We start from the raw sequence: 13,312 nt of genomic DNA, 5'->3' as shown, positions 1-13,312 counted from the left end.
TCTTCCACAACACCATTTTATTCATTTTTTCATGGAGACTTCACAGCGAGGAACATGTTGATAGATCGCGACTACAAAACCAAACCAGAGAGCTATACAATAAGGAGGGTGGGGGTGGGGGGGGTCGAGTTTTGGTGGTGAGTGTGGCGGTCTGTGCTGAAGAGGCACAAAACACTCAAGTGCATTGAGAGAAAAGTGGAAGAAAAGTAGAGAGGTTCACCTGGCACTAAAGGTGAACCACTAACACATAACATGGCCCTTCGCCGCCCGAGACCCACAGTAGAGCCAACGTTTCAAACCGGCCACCATCACAATCAAATAAAAAACAAAATACAATCATTTATGAGTACGGCCATTTTCTACATTCCACACCCATCAGTGACATGGATATCATCGTTATGGAAATCACAATAACCCCTATGTTGTGTTTCTAGTGGAGGAGAGCCAGTGAGACCAAACACACAGACATGTTGAGCATCATGTCATCACAGAGGGTTCAGGAGGTCCAGAGAGACCCGCACCGGTCTCATTTGGTTTGTTTGGGTTAAAGGCGGACTGGGTTCCTCCTCAGAAAGGCACTACAGACAAACATCACCAGTATTGCTCACTATTGTAGTGGTCTTCTTTATTACTGCAGGTCGAGAAACATTACAGCAGTGAAAATACAATTGTTTTCAAAAGAAAATACTTGTGTTAACAAATAACAGTTTTTAGCACAGTCGATCAGGCAGAAGGATGAGCGCCGTCCAGAATCCCCTTTTCTTTTTTTTTTACATTTCTCCAGACACCTGGCGGCCATTTCCTCACGCAGGAGGAACAAGAATCGACTCCGGACGCGAGTAAACCAAGGTCCTCGGCGCCTCTGGCTGTAACAATCTAGTTTCTACAGCAGCCGTTTGCTGTACGCATCGGTCCTGGATAATATTTGTTCAAGAAATAGAAAAGCACAGACGCAGAAGTCGTGAGCTCCCGAATACTGAACCATGGGACGTAAGGCCTCGCCGAGAACAAAAATAACGTCGCCAAATTGAGTCGGCACCAAAGTAGCGCGTCACACACTGACAGAGTGGATCTATAGGACTACTGCAAAACAAAATATACAAGAAGAATCAAGCTCTAGAAAAAAATAATGTCATAGAAGAAAACCAAACGAGTTACATTCCCTTGTCACGGCCCTCAGCCAACAGGCCACCAGCGATAATCTCATCATCTCTACACAGTAGTATCCATAAGCTTCTCCTCTTCCTCATTGGTCGCCACACTGATTGGGGGAGTGTCCTTCTCAGAGCTTTTGGCCAATCCCGGCCCGTCCTCCTGCTCGACCTTATTGGCCGAGCCGTTTCCCTCCGCTGCCTCGCTGCCATTGGTCGGAGCCTTGGAGGGCGTGGTGGTGGTCGATGCAGGGTGAGTCTTCATGTGGCCCTTTAAAACAAACGAGATACAAGACGTGGTTAGGGAAACAGAACCACCACAAACGACACAAAGGATGAGTGGGGCAACAGTCACACGGCAGTCGTTCACCAGCTTCTGCTAAAGACTCACTTGTTGAGAGATGACCTAGACTCTCATACCCCCCCCCCCCCTTAACACCCATTGTACGGACATATTGTATGTTGTACGTCCTGGCCCCAAAAAACATTATATAGCATCGTTTAGCCTCTCATCCTAGCTATCTGTTGTGTACGGGGAATGGGTTAACCTAGTGATAGTTAGTGCTTGGCACTTGGTTCTATGAACATTCTTATTGTATCAACAGAGATATATTGTTGTTTCTCTTTCTTCTGACTGATGTACTTATTGTAAGTCGCTCTGGATCAAAGCGTCTGCTAAGCGCCCTGAAGGTAAACCTGTCTGTCCGTCCGTCCGTCTCCTCACCTTGAGCCCGCTGCGGCTGGCGTACGCCTTCCCGCACTGGGAGCAGCTGTAGGGTTTGTCTGGCCGGGCGGGCGCAGCCGGGGGCGGGGCCGGGGCCGGGGGCGGGGCCGGGGGCGGGGGCGGTGCCTCGGAGGCCTCTGGTTCTTCTGCAGGCTTCACCTCGGGGGCGCTGGACTCCTCCTCCTTCGTCACAGGCTCCTCCTCCTGCGGCGGATCGGCTGCCGTTTCCCCGGGCTCCTCCCCTTTGGTCTGGGGGGCGGGGTCTGGCCCCCCCTCCTCTGAGGCCTCTTCCGACGGGGGGGCCGGCTTGGGGCTGGTGGGGAGCGAGGCGGCGGGTGAGGCGCTGGCGGCCGGAGGGTCTGGCTCGGGGCCCGTACCGGGCGGCGGGGCATCGGCGGCGGCGGCGGGGGGGGGTGCGGTCGGCTTGGAGACGCAGAGCGAGAGCGGGCCCTCTTGGTCCCCCTCCCCCTCGCCCTCCCCCTCCGGGGCCCCGGGGGGTCCGTTGGTGAGGGGCCCAGCGGGGGCCTTCAGAGGGCTGGGGGGGCCCCGGGCCGGGGGGGCGGTCTCCTCCGAGGATACGGCACCGTTCAAAGGGCCGCCGCCCACCGGGGGGGCGGCGCCCGGGAGCAGGGGGTCCTCGGGGGCCCACGCTGGGGGGGGGTCCCGGGCGGGGGGCGGGGGGCTGGCGCTGGGGGCGGCGGCCTCCGTCTCCTCCACCTTCACCGAGACGGGAGCGGCGGGGGGGGGGCGGGGGCCTGGGGGCGGAGCCAGAGACGGGGCCGTTGGCGGCGGCCGACTTGGCGGCGCTGCTCACGGTGAGCGCCAGGGGGAGGAGCTGGGCGGCCTCGGGGGGGGGCAGGTCCTCGGGGGGCGTGTCATCCTCCGGGGGGATCTGCCCCCCCAGGTGCAGCCGGATGTGGTGCTGCAGCACCAGGGCGTTGGTGAACTTGCGGGGGCAGAGCGGGCAGGAGTTCTGAGCGCGGGCGTTGGGGGGCCGGGCGCGGTGCGTGGCCAGGTGGGCCCGCAGGCTGCCCTTGGTGGAGAAGGAGCGGCCGCACAGCTTGCAGGGGTAGGGCCGCTCGCCCAGGTGGGTGGCGGCGTGCAGCCGCAGCGCCCGCGGGCAGCTCAGCACGCGCAGACAGACGCCGCACTGGTTGGCCGCCAGCGCCGCCGGCAGCAGGGGGGCCGTGAAGGTGGTGGAGGTGGCGGCCCCCGGGAGCCCGTGGGCCCCCATCAGGGCGCCCGTGTTGGGGCTGAGGCCCAGCGCGGCCAGCATCTCCCGGCGGTAGGCGTTGGAGGTGGAGCTCAGGTCGTGGCCGAAGGCGTCGGCGTGGAGCGCCGCCTGGCTGAAGATCATGGAGGAGGTGGAGGCGGCGGGCGGGGGCCCCGAGGACACGGCCCCCCGCGGCTGCTTCTCCAGCTTCTGCACCAGCCGCTGCAGCTTGGAGGTGTCCGAGGTGGGGGAGGAGGAGGTGGGCGACGGGGAGGAGGTGGACGGCTTGGGGAACGGCGGGAAGGGGAAGGGCAGCTGGTGGGGGGAGGCCATGTGGCCGGCGGCCGCGTGGCCGGGGGGCCGCAGCAGGGCCAGGTGGTGGGGGGCCGCCCCGCCGGGGAACAGGATCTTGGGGAGGTGGGAGGCGAGCTGGGAGTAGGGCGAGGCGGCGTGCAGCGCCGAGCCCGGGGGCGTGTTCTCGTCGAAGCGCTGCAGCTTGGCGCCCTTGGCCTGGCCGTTCATCGGCGAGGAGGAGGAGGAGGAGGTGGTGGCGGTCAGCCCCGCGCCCGACGCGCTGGCGGCCGCCGCCGCCGCCGCCGAGGCACGGTTGAGCTGCAGCAGCGAGTGGGCGGTGGACAGCAGCGCCATGTCCACCGACGGCGGCAGCGGCAGGGAGGAGGGCGAGGGGTGGGGCGACAGGAAGCCCAGCGCCATGCTCTCCGTCATGCCCTTCACGCCGCCGAAGGGCTCTTCCTCTTCGGCGCGACGCTTCCTGCGTCTCTGGGAGGAGGAGGAGGAGGAGCTAGGCGGCGGCGGCGGCGGGCCGGGCATGTCCGCCAGCGCCGGGGGCAGCAGGGACAGCGACAGCTCGGGGTTCTGCTCGCGGTGCCGCAGGAAGTGCGCCTTGAGGTTCCCGCGCGTGGTGAAGCGGCTGAAGCAGACGGGGCACTGGTACGGCCGCTCGCCCGTGTGCGAGCGCAGGTGGATCTGCAGCGACGAGTCGCTGCTCAGCACCTTCCCGCAGAAGCGGCAGGCGTGCTGCGCCCGGCCCAGCGAGGAGCCGGGCCCCAGGGGGTCCTGGGCGCCGTTGGCGGGCGGCGGGGGCGGCCCCGCGGGGAAGCCCAGCCCGTTGGCGTGTCCGAACGGCGAGGAGGCGTTGGCCGGCTTCTCGTGGAGGTAGCGCGGCGGGAGGCCCAGCGACAGCGACAGAGGGTGGAGCGAGGAGACGGAGGAGCTGACGCTGGAGGTGATGGAGGGGGAGCAGGAGGCGGAGAAGGGGGAAGGGGGGAGGGCCCTGCCGCCCAGGGACTGGGACAGGCTCAGCTTGGAGGAGTCCAGCCCCTGGGGGAAGAGGGAGGGCAGCCCCGTCAGCAGGCCGGAGGCCGAGCCCGCGGCCAGGCCGGGCGCAGGGTGGGTGGGGGACGGGGTCTCGGCCCCGGAGGCCTTGTGGTGGCCGTCGGTGCCGCCCCCCTGCTGGGAGTGGTCCTGGGAGAAGACGGCGCTGCCCAGCCGCAGCACGTGGCGGCAGATCTCCTCCGTCATCTGCATCTGGTGGATCTGCCGCTGCTGCAGCACCCGCAGCTCCTCCAGCAGCACGGCCAGGGTGGGGGGCGCCCCCATGTGCCCCCCCAGGCCCCCGGGGGGGCTGTGGCCCCCGTGCTGGGGCACGCAGTGCGAGGAGGAGGAGGAGGAGGAGGAAGAGGTGGTGGTGGTGGTGGCCGAGCTGCCCATGGTCGGGGAGGTCATGGCGGCGGGGGGGCGGCCCTGGTGCAGCGAGTGGGGGAGGGTGGTCTGCGCCAGCAGGAGGGGGGGGGAGCGCGTCTGGGAGGAGAGCGACGGGTGAGGGAAGTCGGGCGAGAGGGAGGAGTGTGTGTTGGGGAGGGAGGTGGTGTAGGGCACGATGTGGCTCGGCCAGTGGGGCGGGGGCGAGCTCTCGCTGGGGAGGGAGGGCGCGTGGAGCCCCCCGGGGGACGGGCGCGGGGCCAGGGGGGGCTGGCAGTCCTGCAGCGAGGTGGGCGAGGACGAGGAGGAGCCGGAGGAGGTGAACTCAGAGCCCAGCGACGTGGAGGGGGACTTCACCCCGAGGTGGTCGTCTGAGGAGCACCAAAGGGAAAACAACAATTAAAATCATTTCACCGCTTAAAACAACCTTGGAACCACGCTGCCCCCTTTTAGTTAAAGCCTTTAAACTATCTGTTTTTATCTGGTCGTGGCCGGACTGTTTCAAAGAAGGCTATTAGGAGTAGGAGCCGCTCAGCCCTCCTCTGGCTGTTGATTTCACCTTTCCGACCGATTGTTTATCTTAGGTTTTGTGTGCATTCCGGGGTGTCCTGTTGCTCCTTCAAACGGGACGGCCGAAGGAAGCCGCCGTGAAACCAGCAAATAAACAAACAAAGAAACCCTTCTGGGGGATTCTGATGTCTCGTCTCAATCTGCGCCGTTCGGGGGCAGAAACTAGCCAAACGTCTTAGGCACACACACACACACAAACATGCAGAACTGCTGGCTGCTATGACAACCCATTTCAGAGGACAATGGACATCACCACGACAACCCATAACCCCTCTTAACCCCCCCCCCCCCCCCCCTCTATGCAGCAGTTATGTCTTTCATCTTCCCATTCACCCTACCCCCGTGACATCAGCGTGGAGGTCGGGGGTCAGCCCATGCTAAGGATTCTGGGCACTGTCCGGACACTCCGATTGGTCAACTGATCTGACCTCTGCAGCTCAGGGGTCAAATTCTTTCAGAATCTTGAGCATGGAGAGAGAGAGAGAGAGAGAGAGAGAGCGGGGGGAGGGTAGGTAGCTAACAATGAGGTCTAACTCACCCATTCCCTCCTGGAGAGATATAGTGATGGAATGAATGACTGTACTCTGATTCACTTTTAAACTCTTTTCTTGAGCGCAGTGCACCTGCAGGGCAATGAGATGTATGCATTACCCCCCCCCCCCCAGCCCCCAGCCATTCCCCTTTCTCTAACTCTTTCCTTTGTGTGCAACTCTTACCTGCAGAACAACCTCCGACGGAATACTTGAGCAAACTTTCCCAGTGCAACGCTAACCAGCAAATAAGTGCATACGACCCCCTCCACACACACGCACGCGCACACACACACACACACACACACACACACACACACACACACACACACAGATCTTTTTTACTCTTTTTAACCCATATGAACCCCCAGCTGTGTGAAAGCATACAGTCAAAGGGACTGGGGGGAAGAGGAGGGGGCGAGGGCATTGAGAGGCAGGAAAATGGGGGAGAGAAGGGACATAAGGGAGAGAGAATCGTGAAGAGTGAGCCAAGAGAGGGACAGCATAGAAGGGCAGAGGCTTAATCTTTAGCAGAAACACCGCCGTTCCCTTCCCCCCGAGCCCACCACGCACTTTATTGTTAACAAATAAGGGAACGCTCTCACCCAATCAAAGACCTCCAACCGTCTGCACTGATTAGCTTGTTCCTTTCCAAGAAGCAGGAAAATGTCCACTGATGTCTGCGGGTTAATCCTTTACTTTATTCGCAGGGACATTTGTGGGGGCCCCCGTCCAACCACCGACCAAAGCCACTTAGCGGGGCCCCGTTTGTATTGCCGGAGAATATCAACAAAAGGTAAGCGCTATAGTCACACCCCAGGTGAATCTGCTGCGTGGGACTGAGCAGGAATCCAATAATGCAAATACAGCTTCATTTGCATACTACATTCACAGGGCAGCTCTTACTCCTATAAACAAAAACTCTCAGCCTCACCGGTCCCACCAAGAGGTGAGTCAACACTATGACCCAAACCACTTATTCAGCCGCTTAGGGTCCAGGGAAAACTTTTCAAAGTGCCCGAAGCTGGGGAACACAACCCGGTCCCGTGGAGTCGGAGCAAAAAAAAACACAACAAATGGGAATGGATCGCAGCCTCACCGTGAGAGAGCAGCCTCGTGCCCCCTGGGTCCGCGTTCACAAGCTGCTGGGGTCGCTTCTGCTTCCGGCGGGACATGATTCACGAGGAGACGGAGGCGGCGGCGGCAGCGGGGGGGCGCTCTGCACGCGGGGACGCGGCGCTCTGCACGCGGGGACGCGACAGTCGGTCCCACTGTGAGCGTGTGCAGCTAAACCATCCCATGTACCGGGAATCGGGGAAAACCTTGACGTCTCTCGTGTTGGGATATCCGTGCGGTGCGGGTCCGCCAGGGAGTGTGAGTGTGTGTGTGGCTGTTTTCTGAAAGTCTCTTCTCTCCCCCCAAACTTGTCCAATTTGCGCCCCTCCTCTCCTCCTGCTTCCTTTACATGAACACACATTCAACACACCATCACACACACACACACGCGCATGTGGACACACACACACACGCGCGCGCGCGCATATGGACACGCACACACACACTGGATGCTGACACACACACACACACACACACACACACACACACACACACACACACACACACACACACACACACACACACACACACACCACTCCTTGTTCTTCATTGATATTTGCATTTCAATGGCCTGTAACACACAGCCTAGCTGCTTCTCTCTCTCTCTCTCTCTCTCCCTCTCTGCCTATTCCTACCTTAGACATTTGCCCAGCGGCCATAAAGTTTAAATAAAATATGACAAAGGGATGTCAAACCTGTTGGCTTCCTAAATAAACGAGCTGCCTGCAGGACATAGGTCCTATACAAAAAACAATCCAACCAAAACATTAGTATTCTGTTCGACGTAAAGTGGATTAATGACTTATTAATCAGTTGAAATGAAAGGGGGAATTTATTTGCTCCACCATCTAAGCTCCAACCGTATTAAAAGCAAACATGATGGACTATATTAATCCAAAACACTTCACTTTGGGCCAAACGCTTTGGAAGCAAGGACTAATAGTGGATGTATTTCCCCCTTTAATTCTCTCCAGGGCTAATTACACCAGCCGAAGTCCCACACTCATCCCCAACGCACACCATGTATTTCATGTCGCCCATTATGACTTGGCCTACAGACCCCCCCCCCCCACCCACCAGCACCACCTTACGCTGGGGCTCTCTTTAAAAGGCAGAGAATAGATAGGAATCCGCGACAATAGGCGTGCTGGACGTGGTTGACTGAGCATCTCCCCCGCTCACTATGAACCCCCAGAAACGCTCACACAATGCCCCTCTTTCACCCCCGGCCGGACCACGTGGGGGCTCGGATAAAAGGGAGAGAGAGGGAGAGAGGGGGGAGAACATATTTAAGTAGGTGTCTCACTTTATAGAGCCGGGCCACTCAAAGCTTGCGTGGAGGAAAGCAGGAGGACTCCTCGTTTTGAACTGTGAATGGACTGCCGTCCATTTAACCGTCTAAAAAACCATCCATGTAGAACGAACTCCGCTAAAATAAAAACTTTTGATGTTGAAATTAGAAGATTATACGATTATTATTAATTATCAAATAATAATTAAATTAAATAATAATTAAATATTATTCTTGTATTTATTTGCCCCCCCCCCCCCCCCCCCCCCTCCCCCCAGTGTCCGTATATTGCGAATTGGGTTTAATGCTTGGACGGTTCTGATTGGAACGTACGCCAATCAGCTAAGGACCAATCAGATCGTAGGATGATATCGGTTGGCGTTAAGCTAGTTATGCTAATTAGCTTCTAGCTCGTATGTTCGTTAATAACGTTGATTTACACGGTGAGGGAGGCGATAAACTACATTATTTACATCAGAGGTGGACAGGTCGTATAGTATAGTATCCACACAAACGGCGAATAATGATTTATATTATTGATAATTACATATATTATGCCCACGTGTCTTTAATATGTGTACAATAAAGCATATGCCTCCTAAACGAATAACAATTGAAGTCAATCCTTTCCATTGATTACCATGACAGTGATTTATGTTAGCTATTCTAATAACTTCAACAATTGAAGTCAATCCTTTCCATTGATTACCATGACAGTGATTTATGTTTGCTATTCTAATAACTATATTGACTCCAGAGTTGTTAGTTATATAGTTAGATATATAGTCTTTAATATATTAGAATATCAGAAAATGCAAATACGCTGAATAATTCTTGCTAATGGACTTAATAAGCTTTATGTTTTAGGTTGAGGGCCTAATGTTTAGCTTTGACCCCCAAACTAACGATGTATATCCCCCGTCCATGTACAGGCTCTGGGGTAGGAAGCTGATCTTTGAAGGCCTTCACCCCGTCACACGGACCATGGCCTTGTCTCTCTGCGACGACACTCTCCTCTGCAACTTCCCCAAGTGTCGGGCCAAGCTGTGCGGCTTCGCCTGGGTCACCGCCTGCTCGCACGCCTTCTGCGACCAGCACGGCTCCGGCGAGTTCAGCCGCTCCCCGGCCGTCTGTCCCGCCTGCTCCTCCACCCTGTCCGGGAAGCTGGACATCGTCCGCACCGAGCTGTCCCCCTCGGAGGACTACAAGGCCATCGTGCTGGCCGGGCTGCGGCCCGAGGTGGTCCTGGACATCAGCACCAGGGCGCTGGCCTTCTGGAGCTACCAGGTCCGGGCGGTTTGTTTGTTTGTTGTTGTTTACCCGCCCGGTTTGTGTGCGTGGTGATGGAGCCCCCCAGCCGTCCTGTCCCGTACCTGTAGTCCACCTGTCTCTGTGTGCACATGTTGCTTTGAGTGAAGCGTGGGGTTAATGACTGCATGTTGGTGCTGCTGAGTGGGCCAGCGGACTCCAAACCCTAACCGAGTGGGACCGGGCATTTATTAAGGGCCTCTATAGTCCCAGATTGTCCCTCTAATCAATTGAAGCCTCACATTAACCGGTACACAAACACACACAACACACTGTGTGTCCAATGGCAGTATTAACCTCACAAGGTAGGCTGTTTATTCTTTAGAAACCTCATCCTATTACTTGAACGTTGACTGGAGAGGAAACTGGTTCTGCGATGGTTTGTTGCGTCAGCCTTTTTTCCCTGGACAACAGCGGTACGTTACAGACGATTACACTTCAGCACAGAGGATTGATTCTCCGTTGTACCTGCTCTCAGATCCACCAGGAGCGCATGTACCAGGACTACACCCTGTCCCGGGCCGAGGTGCAGGTCAAGCAGCTGGAGAAGATGCTGAACCAGCAGAACCAGAGCCGGGAGCTGGACCTGGGGGCCATGCGGGGGGAGATATCGTCCCTGAAGAAGGTACCATCAGAGCTCCAGCTGAGCCACTGGCTTTCTACTGAAGCCAAGGGCTGGATGATGAGGTCCACATGTGTGCTGTGAAGCCCCCGGCTCTTAAACGTTGGGACCATATTGTGGGTGGGGGGTTGCACCACAAAATGACAGCTCCCGTTTCGTTACAGAAGACCCACCTCTGATCGTTGTAATGTAATTCTTTAAAGCAAGAGGATTTTCCAGTTCCTCTTAAACGTTTAATGTCTAATATTAGCCGACTTTACCGTCCATGCCCGTTGGGGGGGCCTTTAAACTCGGTGCCCAACCCGCTCCCCTCCGTCAGACATTCGTCATTTCTATGACTTTAATTAGAGGCGGTCTACTTCAGCGCAGTACTTATTCCCCAGCGTCTTGTAGTGGTCTGGTAGCCTGGAGTCGCTGCCCAGAGTCCTACCATGGCCTTAACCGCACAAACCATTACTAAAGGTAACCATTGGCGACCATAATACCTCATGTTTCAGCGCAGTTGATCCAAAGTTCCCCCCGTCAGCCGACGCCACCCCTCGCCCAGGCGCTCATATCGGTGTGTCGGTGAACTGCTCCCCCAGGTGATGGAGGAGTACAAGAGGAAGTACAGCGAGGTGGCGGAGCGGCTGATGGAGAGGAACCGGCAGTACCAGAAGCTGCAGGGCCTGTACGACTCTCTGCGCCTCCGCAACATGGTGGTGGTGGAGAGGGAGGAGCCGGCGAGACACCCCCACCACCTGCTCCACCCAGGTGAGGAGAGCCAGACTCTGATCCACTAGGGGGTCCCAGTGTTGGGGGGGGGGGGGGGGGGGGGGGGTCCCAGAGTTAGGATGATCCCAGTGTGAGGGTGATCCCAATGTTGGGATGATCCCAATGTTGGGGTTATCCTAGTACATAAAAATATCTGATAGCATGATGATAGCATATCAGATATCTAATGTTAACCAATAATGATTCATAAACCGTATGCTTAAAAATTCCACACCTGATGTTTGGCTTTGTTACAAACAAACTAATTCATATTTCCAATTCATAATAAATACTGCTATGCTATGGCGATGAACTTGTGATGGTTCAGAGCCTCAGACAGCCTCCCCACAGACTCTGTTGGGTGTTCTCTGTTACGACCGCATGGCGCCATATTCAAAATGAATTTCAATAACTCGCCGTCGGGGGATTTTGGAATTAGAAAACTCCCTGACACAGAACCACCACTCGTGAAGCCAAGTGTGATGGGTACTTACTTATCTAACCAGACTCCCTGTTGTGGGGGACCTCTTGAGTACTACATCCACCTTGGGGGGTAGTTCTCAGGAGGTCAGCCCACCAGGAAGTCATGGTTTGGTGAGGACGGGCATTACAAGGCCAAGAATAAAGAGGTTTAAATTATCAACCTTCAGAACTGAGGAGAGGGGTCAAATAATCAAATGTTTCCTCTTATAACTCTGTAAGTAATGTATGCCCTTATTATATGTTGTAGGTCCTTGCACTTAGAATAGTAAATAGCATTGCGTTGCGTCTTATCCTATCTGTCTGTGTTGTGTACGGGGAATGGGTTAACCTAGTGATAGTTAGTGCTTGGCACTTGGTTCTATGACCATCCTTACTGTACCCACAGAGATATATTGTGGTTTCTCTTTCTTCTGACACAAATACTTATTGTGAGTGGGTGGCTTTGGGTAAAGTCTTCTGCTAATTGCCCTTAATGAAATGAAAATATTGTATTATATTAAATCCCAAAGAGAAATAAGACAAAAGAAAGACTTTTTCCATGAGGGGAACCTGACGGCCTCCCCTGTGCCCCCCAGCGGGCCCGGCCGGGGGCTTCAGACCGCCGTGCTCCCCCAGGCCCAGCCCCCCGTTCCTGGCCATGGGCCCACAGGGGGAGGGCAGCCTCTTCACCGGCCTGGAGCTGGGCCGCCCCAGCGCCTTCTTCCACCTCAGGACGCCCGCCATGGAGAGGGGCCGCGCCTTCCCCCAGGACCACTGAGCCCCCCCCAGGACCACTGAGCCCCCCCCCCAGGACCACTGAGCCCCCCCCCAGGACCACTGAGCCCCCCCCCCCAGGACCACTGAGCCCCCCCCAGGACCACTTAGCCCCCCCCAGGACCACTGAGCCCCCCCCCTGGACCACTGAGCCCCCCCCCCCAGGACCACTGAGCCCCCAGGCCCACTGAGCCCCCCCCCAGGACCACTAAACCCCCCCCAGGACCACTGAGCCCCCCCCCCAGGACCACTGACCCCCCAAGACCACTGAGCCCCCCCCCCAGGACCACTGAGCCCCCAGGACCACTGAGCCCCCCCCCTGGACCACTGAGCCCCCCCCCAGGACCACTGACCCCCCAAGACCACTGAGCCCCCCCCCCAGGACCACTGACCCCCCAAGACCACTGAGCCCCCAGGACCAATGAGCCCCCCCCCCAGGACCACTGAGCCCCCCCCAGGACCAGTGAGCCCCCCCCAGGAACACTGAGCCCCCCCCAGGACCACTGAGCCCCCCCCCAGGACCACTGAGCCCCCCCCAGGACCACTGAGCCCCCCCCAGGACCACTGTGCCCCCAAGACCACTGAGCCCCCAGGACCACTGAGCCCCCAAGACCACTGAGCCCCCCCCCAGGACCACTGAGCCCCCCCCCCAGGACCACTGAGCCCCCTAGGACCACTGAGCCCCCCCCCAGGACCAATGAGCCCCCCCCCAGGACCACTGAGCCCCCCCAGGACCACTGAGCCCCCCCCCAGGACCACTGAGCCCCCCCAGGACCTCTGAGCCCCCAAAGACCACTGAGCCCCCAAAGACTACTGAGCCCCCCCCAAGACCACTGAGCCCCCCCAAGACCACTGGGCCCCCCCCCCGAGACCATTGAGCCCCCCCCCCTCCCCAGGACCACTGACCCCCCCCCAGGACCACTGAGCCCCCAGGCAGGTGGTCTGGTCCTTCAGTCGCCGGGTGGAGCTCCAGTGGACGCTGTGTATTAGTGTTTGAGATAAGTGCACTTTATTGTTATCTAATGTTCTGCTTTACCCTTCTAACAGGTAACGCACCTCAAAAGGTGTTCATCACC

At 57.7% G+C, this 13,312-nt stretch overlaps 2 protein-coding genes across 2 annotated transcripts; one reads left to right on the top strand and one right to left on the bottom strand.

The window, feature by feature from the left end:
* si:ch211-212k18.5 (sal-like protein 3) lies at nt 1–7,328 on the bottom strand. Its single transcript, XM_030339052.1, has 5 exons — nt 7,010–7,328; nt 2,599–5,181; nt 2,035–2,525; nt 1,876–1,974; nt 1–1,422 (listed from the first exon to the last, which is right to left on the bottom strand). The coding sequence occupies exons 1-5, from the start codon at nt 7,083–7,085 to the stop codon at nt 1,213–1,215; spliced, it is 3,459 nt and encodes a 1,152-aa protein (XP_030194912.1). The 5' UTR covers nt 7,086–7,328; the 3' UTR covers nt 1–1,212.
* A 1,358-nt stretch (nt 7,329–8,686) lies between these two features.
* On the top strand, nt 8,687–12,261 carry ccnb1ip1 (cyclin B1 interacting protein 1). The gene is made up of 5 exons (XM_030337596.1): nt 8,687–8,760; nt 9,250–9,604; nt 10,104–10,250; nt 10,832–11,000; nt 12,059–12,261. The coding sequence occupies exons 2-5, from the start codon at nt 9,302–9,304 to the stop codon at nt 12,238–12,240; spliced, it is 801 nt and encodes a 266-aa protein (XP_030193456.1). The 5' UTR covers nt 8,687–8,760; nt 9,250–9,301; the 3' UTR covers nt 12,241–12,261.
* Nucleotides 12,262–13,312: the final 1,051 nt, after the last annotated feature.

This window comes from Gadus morhua, chromosome 17 (genome assembly GCF_902167405.1).
Source record: "Gadus morhua chromosome 17, gadMor3.0, whole genome shotgun sequence".
Lineage (NCBI taxonomy): Eukaryota > Metazoa > Chordata > Actinopteri > Gadiformes > Gadidae > Gadus > Gadus morhua.
Note: the sequence above shows the minus strand (reverse complement) of the source record. Positions and strands in the feature narration are given on the sequence as shown.

Excerpts from the sequence above, each read along its gene's own strand:
- si:ch211-212k18.5 (XM_030339052.1), bottom strand. The coding sequence starts at position 7,085 with ATGTCCCGCCGGAAGCAGAAGCGACCCCAGCAGCTTGTGAACGCGGAC. Across the intron at positions 5,182-7,009 it reads CACGAGGCTGCTCTCTCACG|ACGACCACCTCGGGGTGAAG; the intron begins GTGAGGCTGCGA and ends GGTGCTCCTCAG. Across the intron at positions 1,423-1,875 it reads CCAGCCGCAGCGGGCTCAAG|GGCCACATGAAGACTCACCC; the intron begins GTGAGGAGACGG and ends TTTGTTTTAAAG.
- ccnb1ip1 (XM_030337596.1), top strand. The coding sequence starts at position 9,302 with ATGGCCTTGTCTCTCTGCGACGACACTCTCCTCTGCAACTTCCCCAAG. Across the intron at positions 9,605-10,103 it reads TGGCCTTCTGGAGCTACCAG|ATCCACCAGGAGCGCATGTA; the intron begins GTCCGGGCGGTT and ends ACCTGCTCTCAG. Across the intron at positions 11,001-12,058 it reads CCACCACCTGCTCCACCCAG|CGGGCCCGGCCGGGGGCTTC; the intron begins GTGAGGAGAGCC and ends TGTGCCCCCCAG.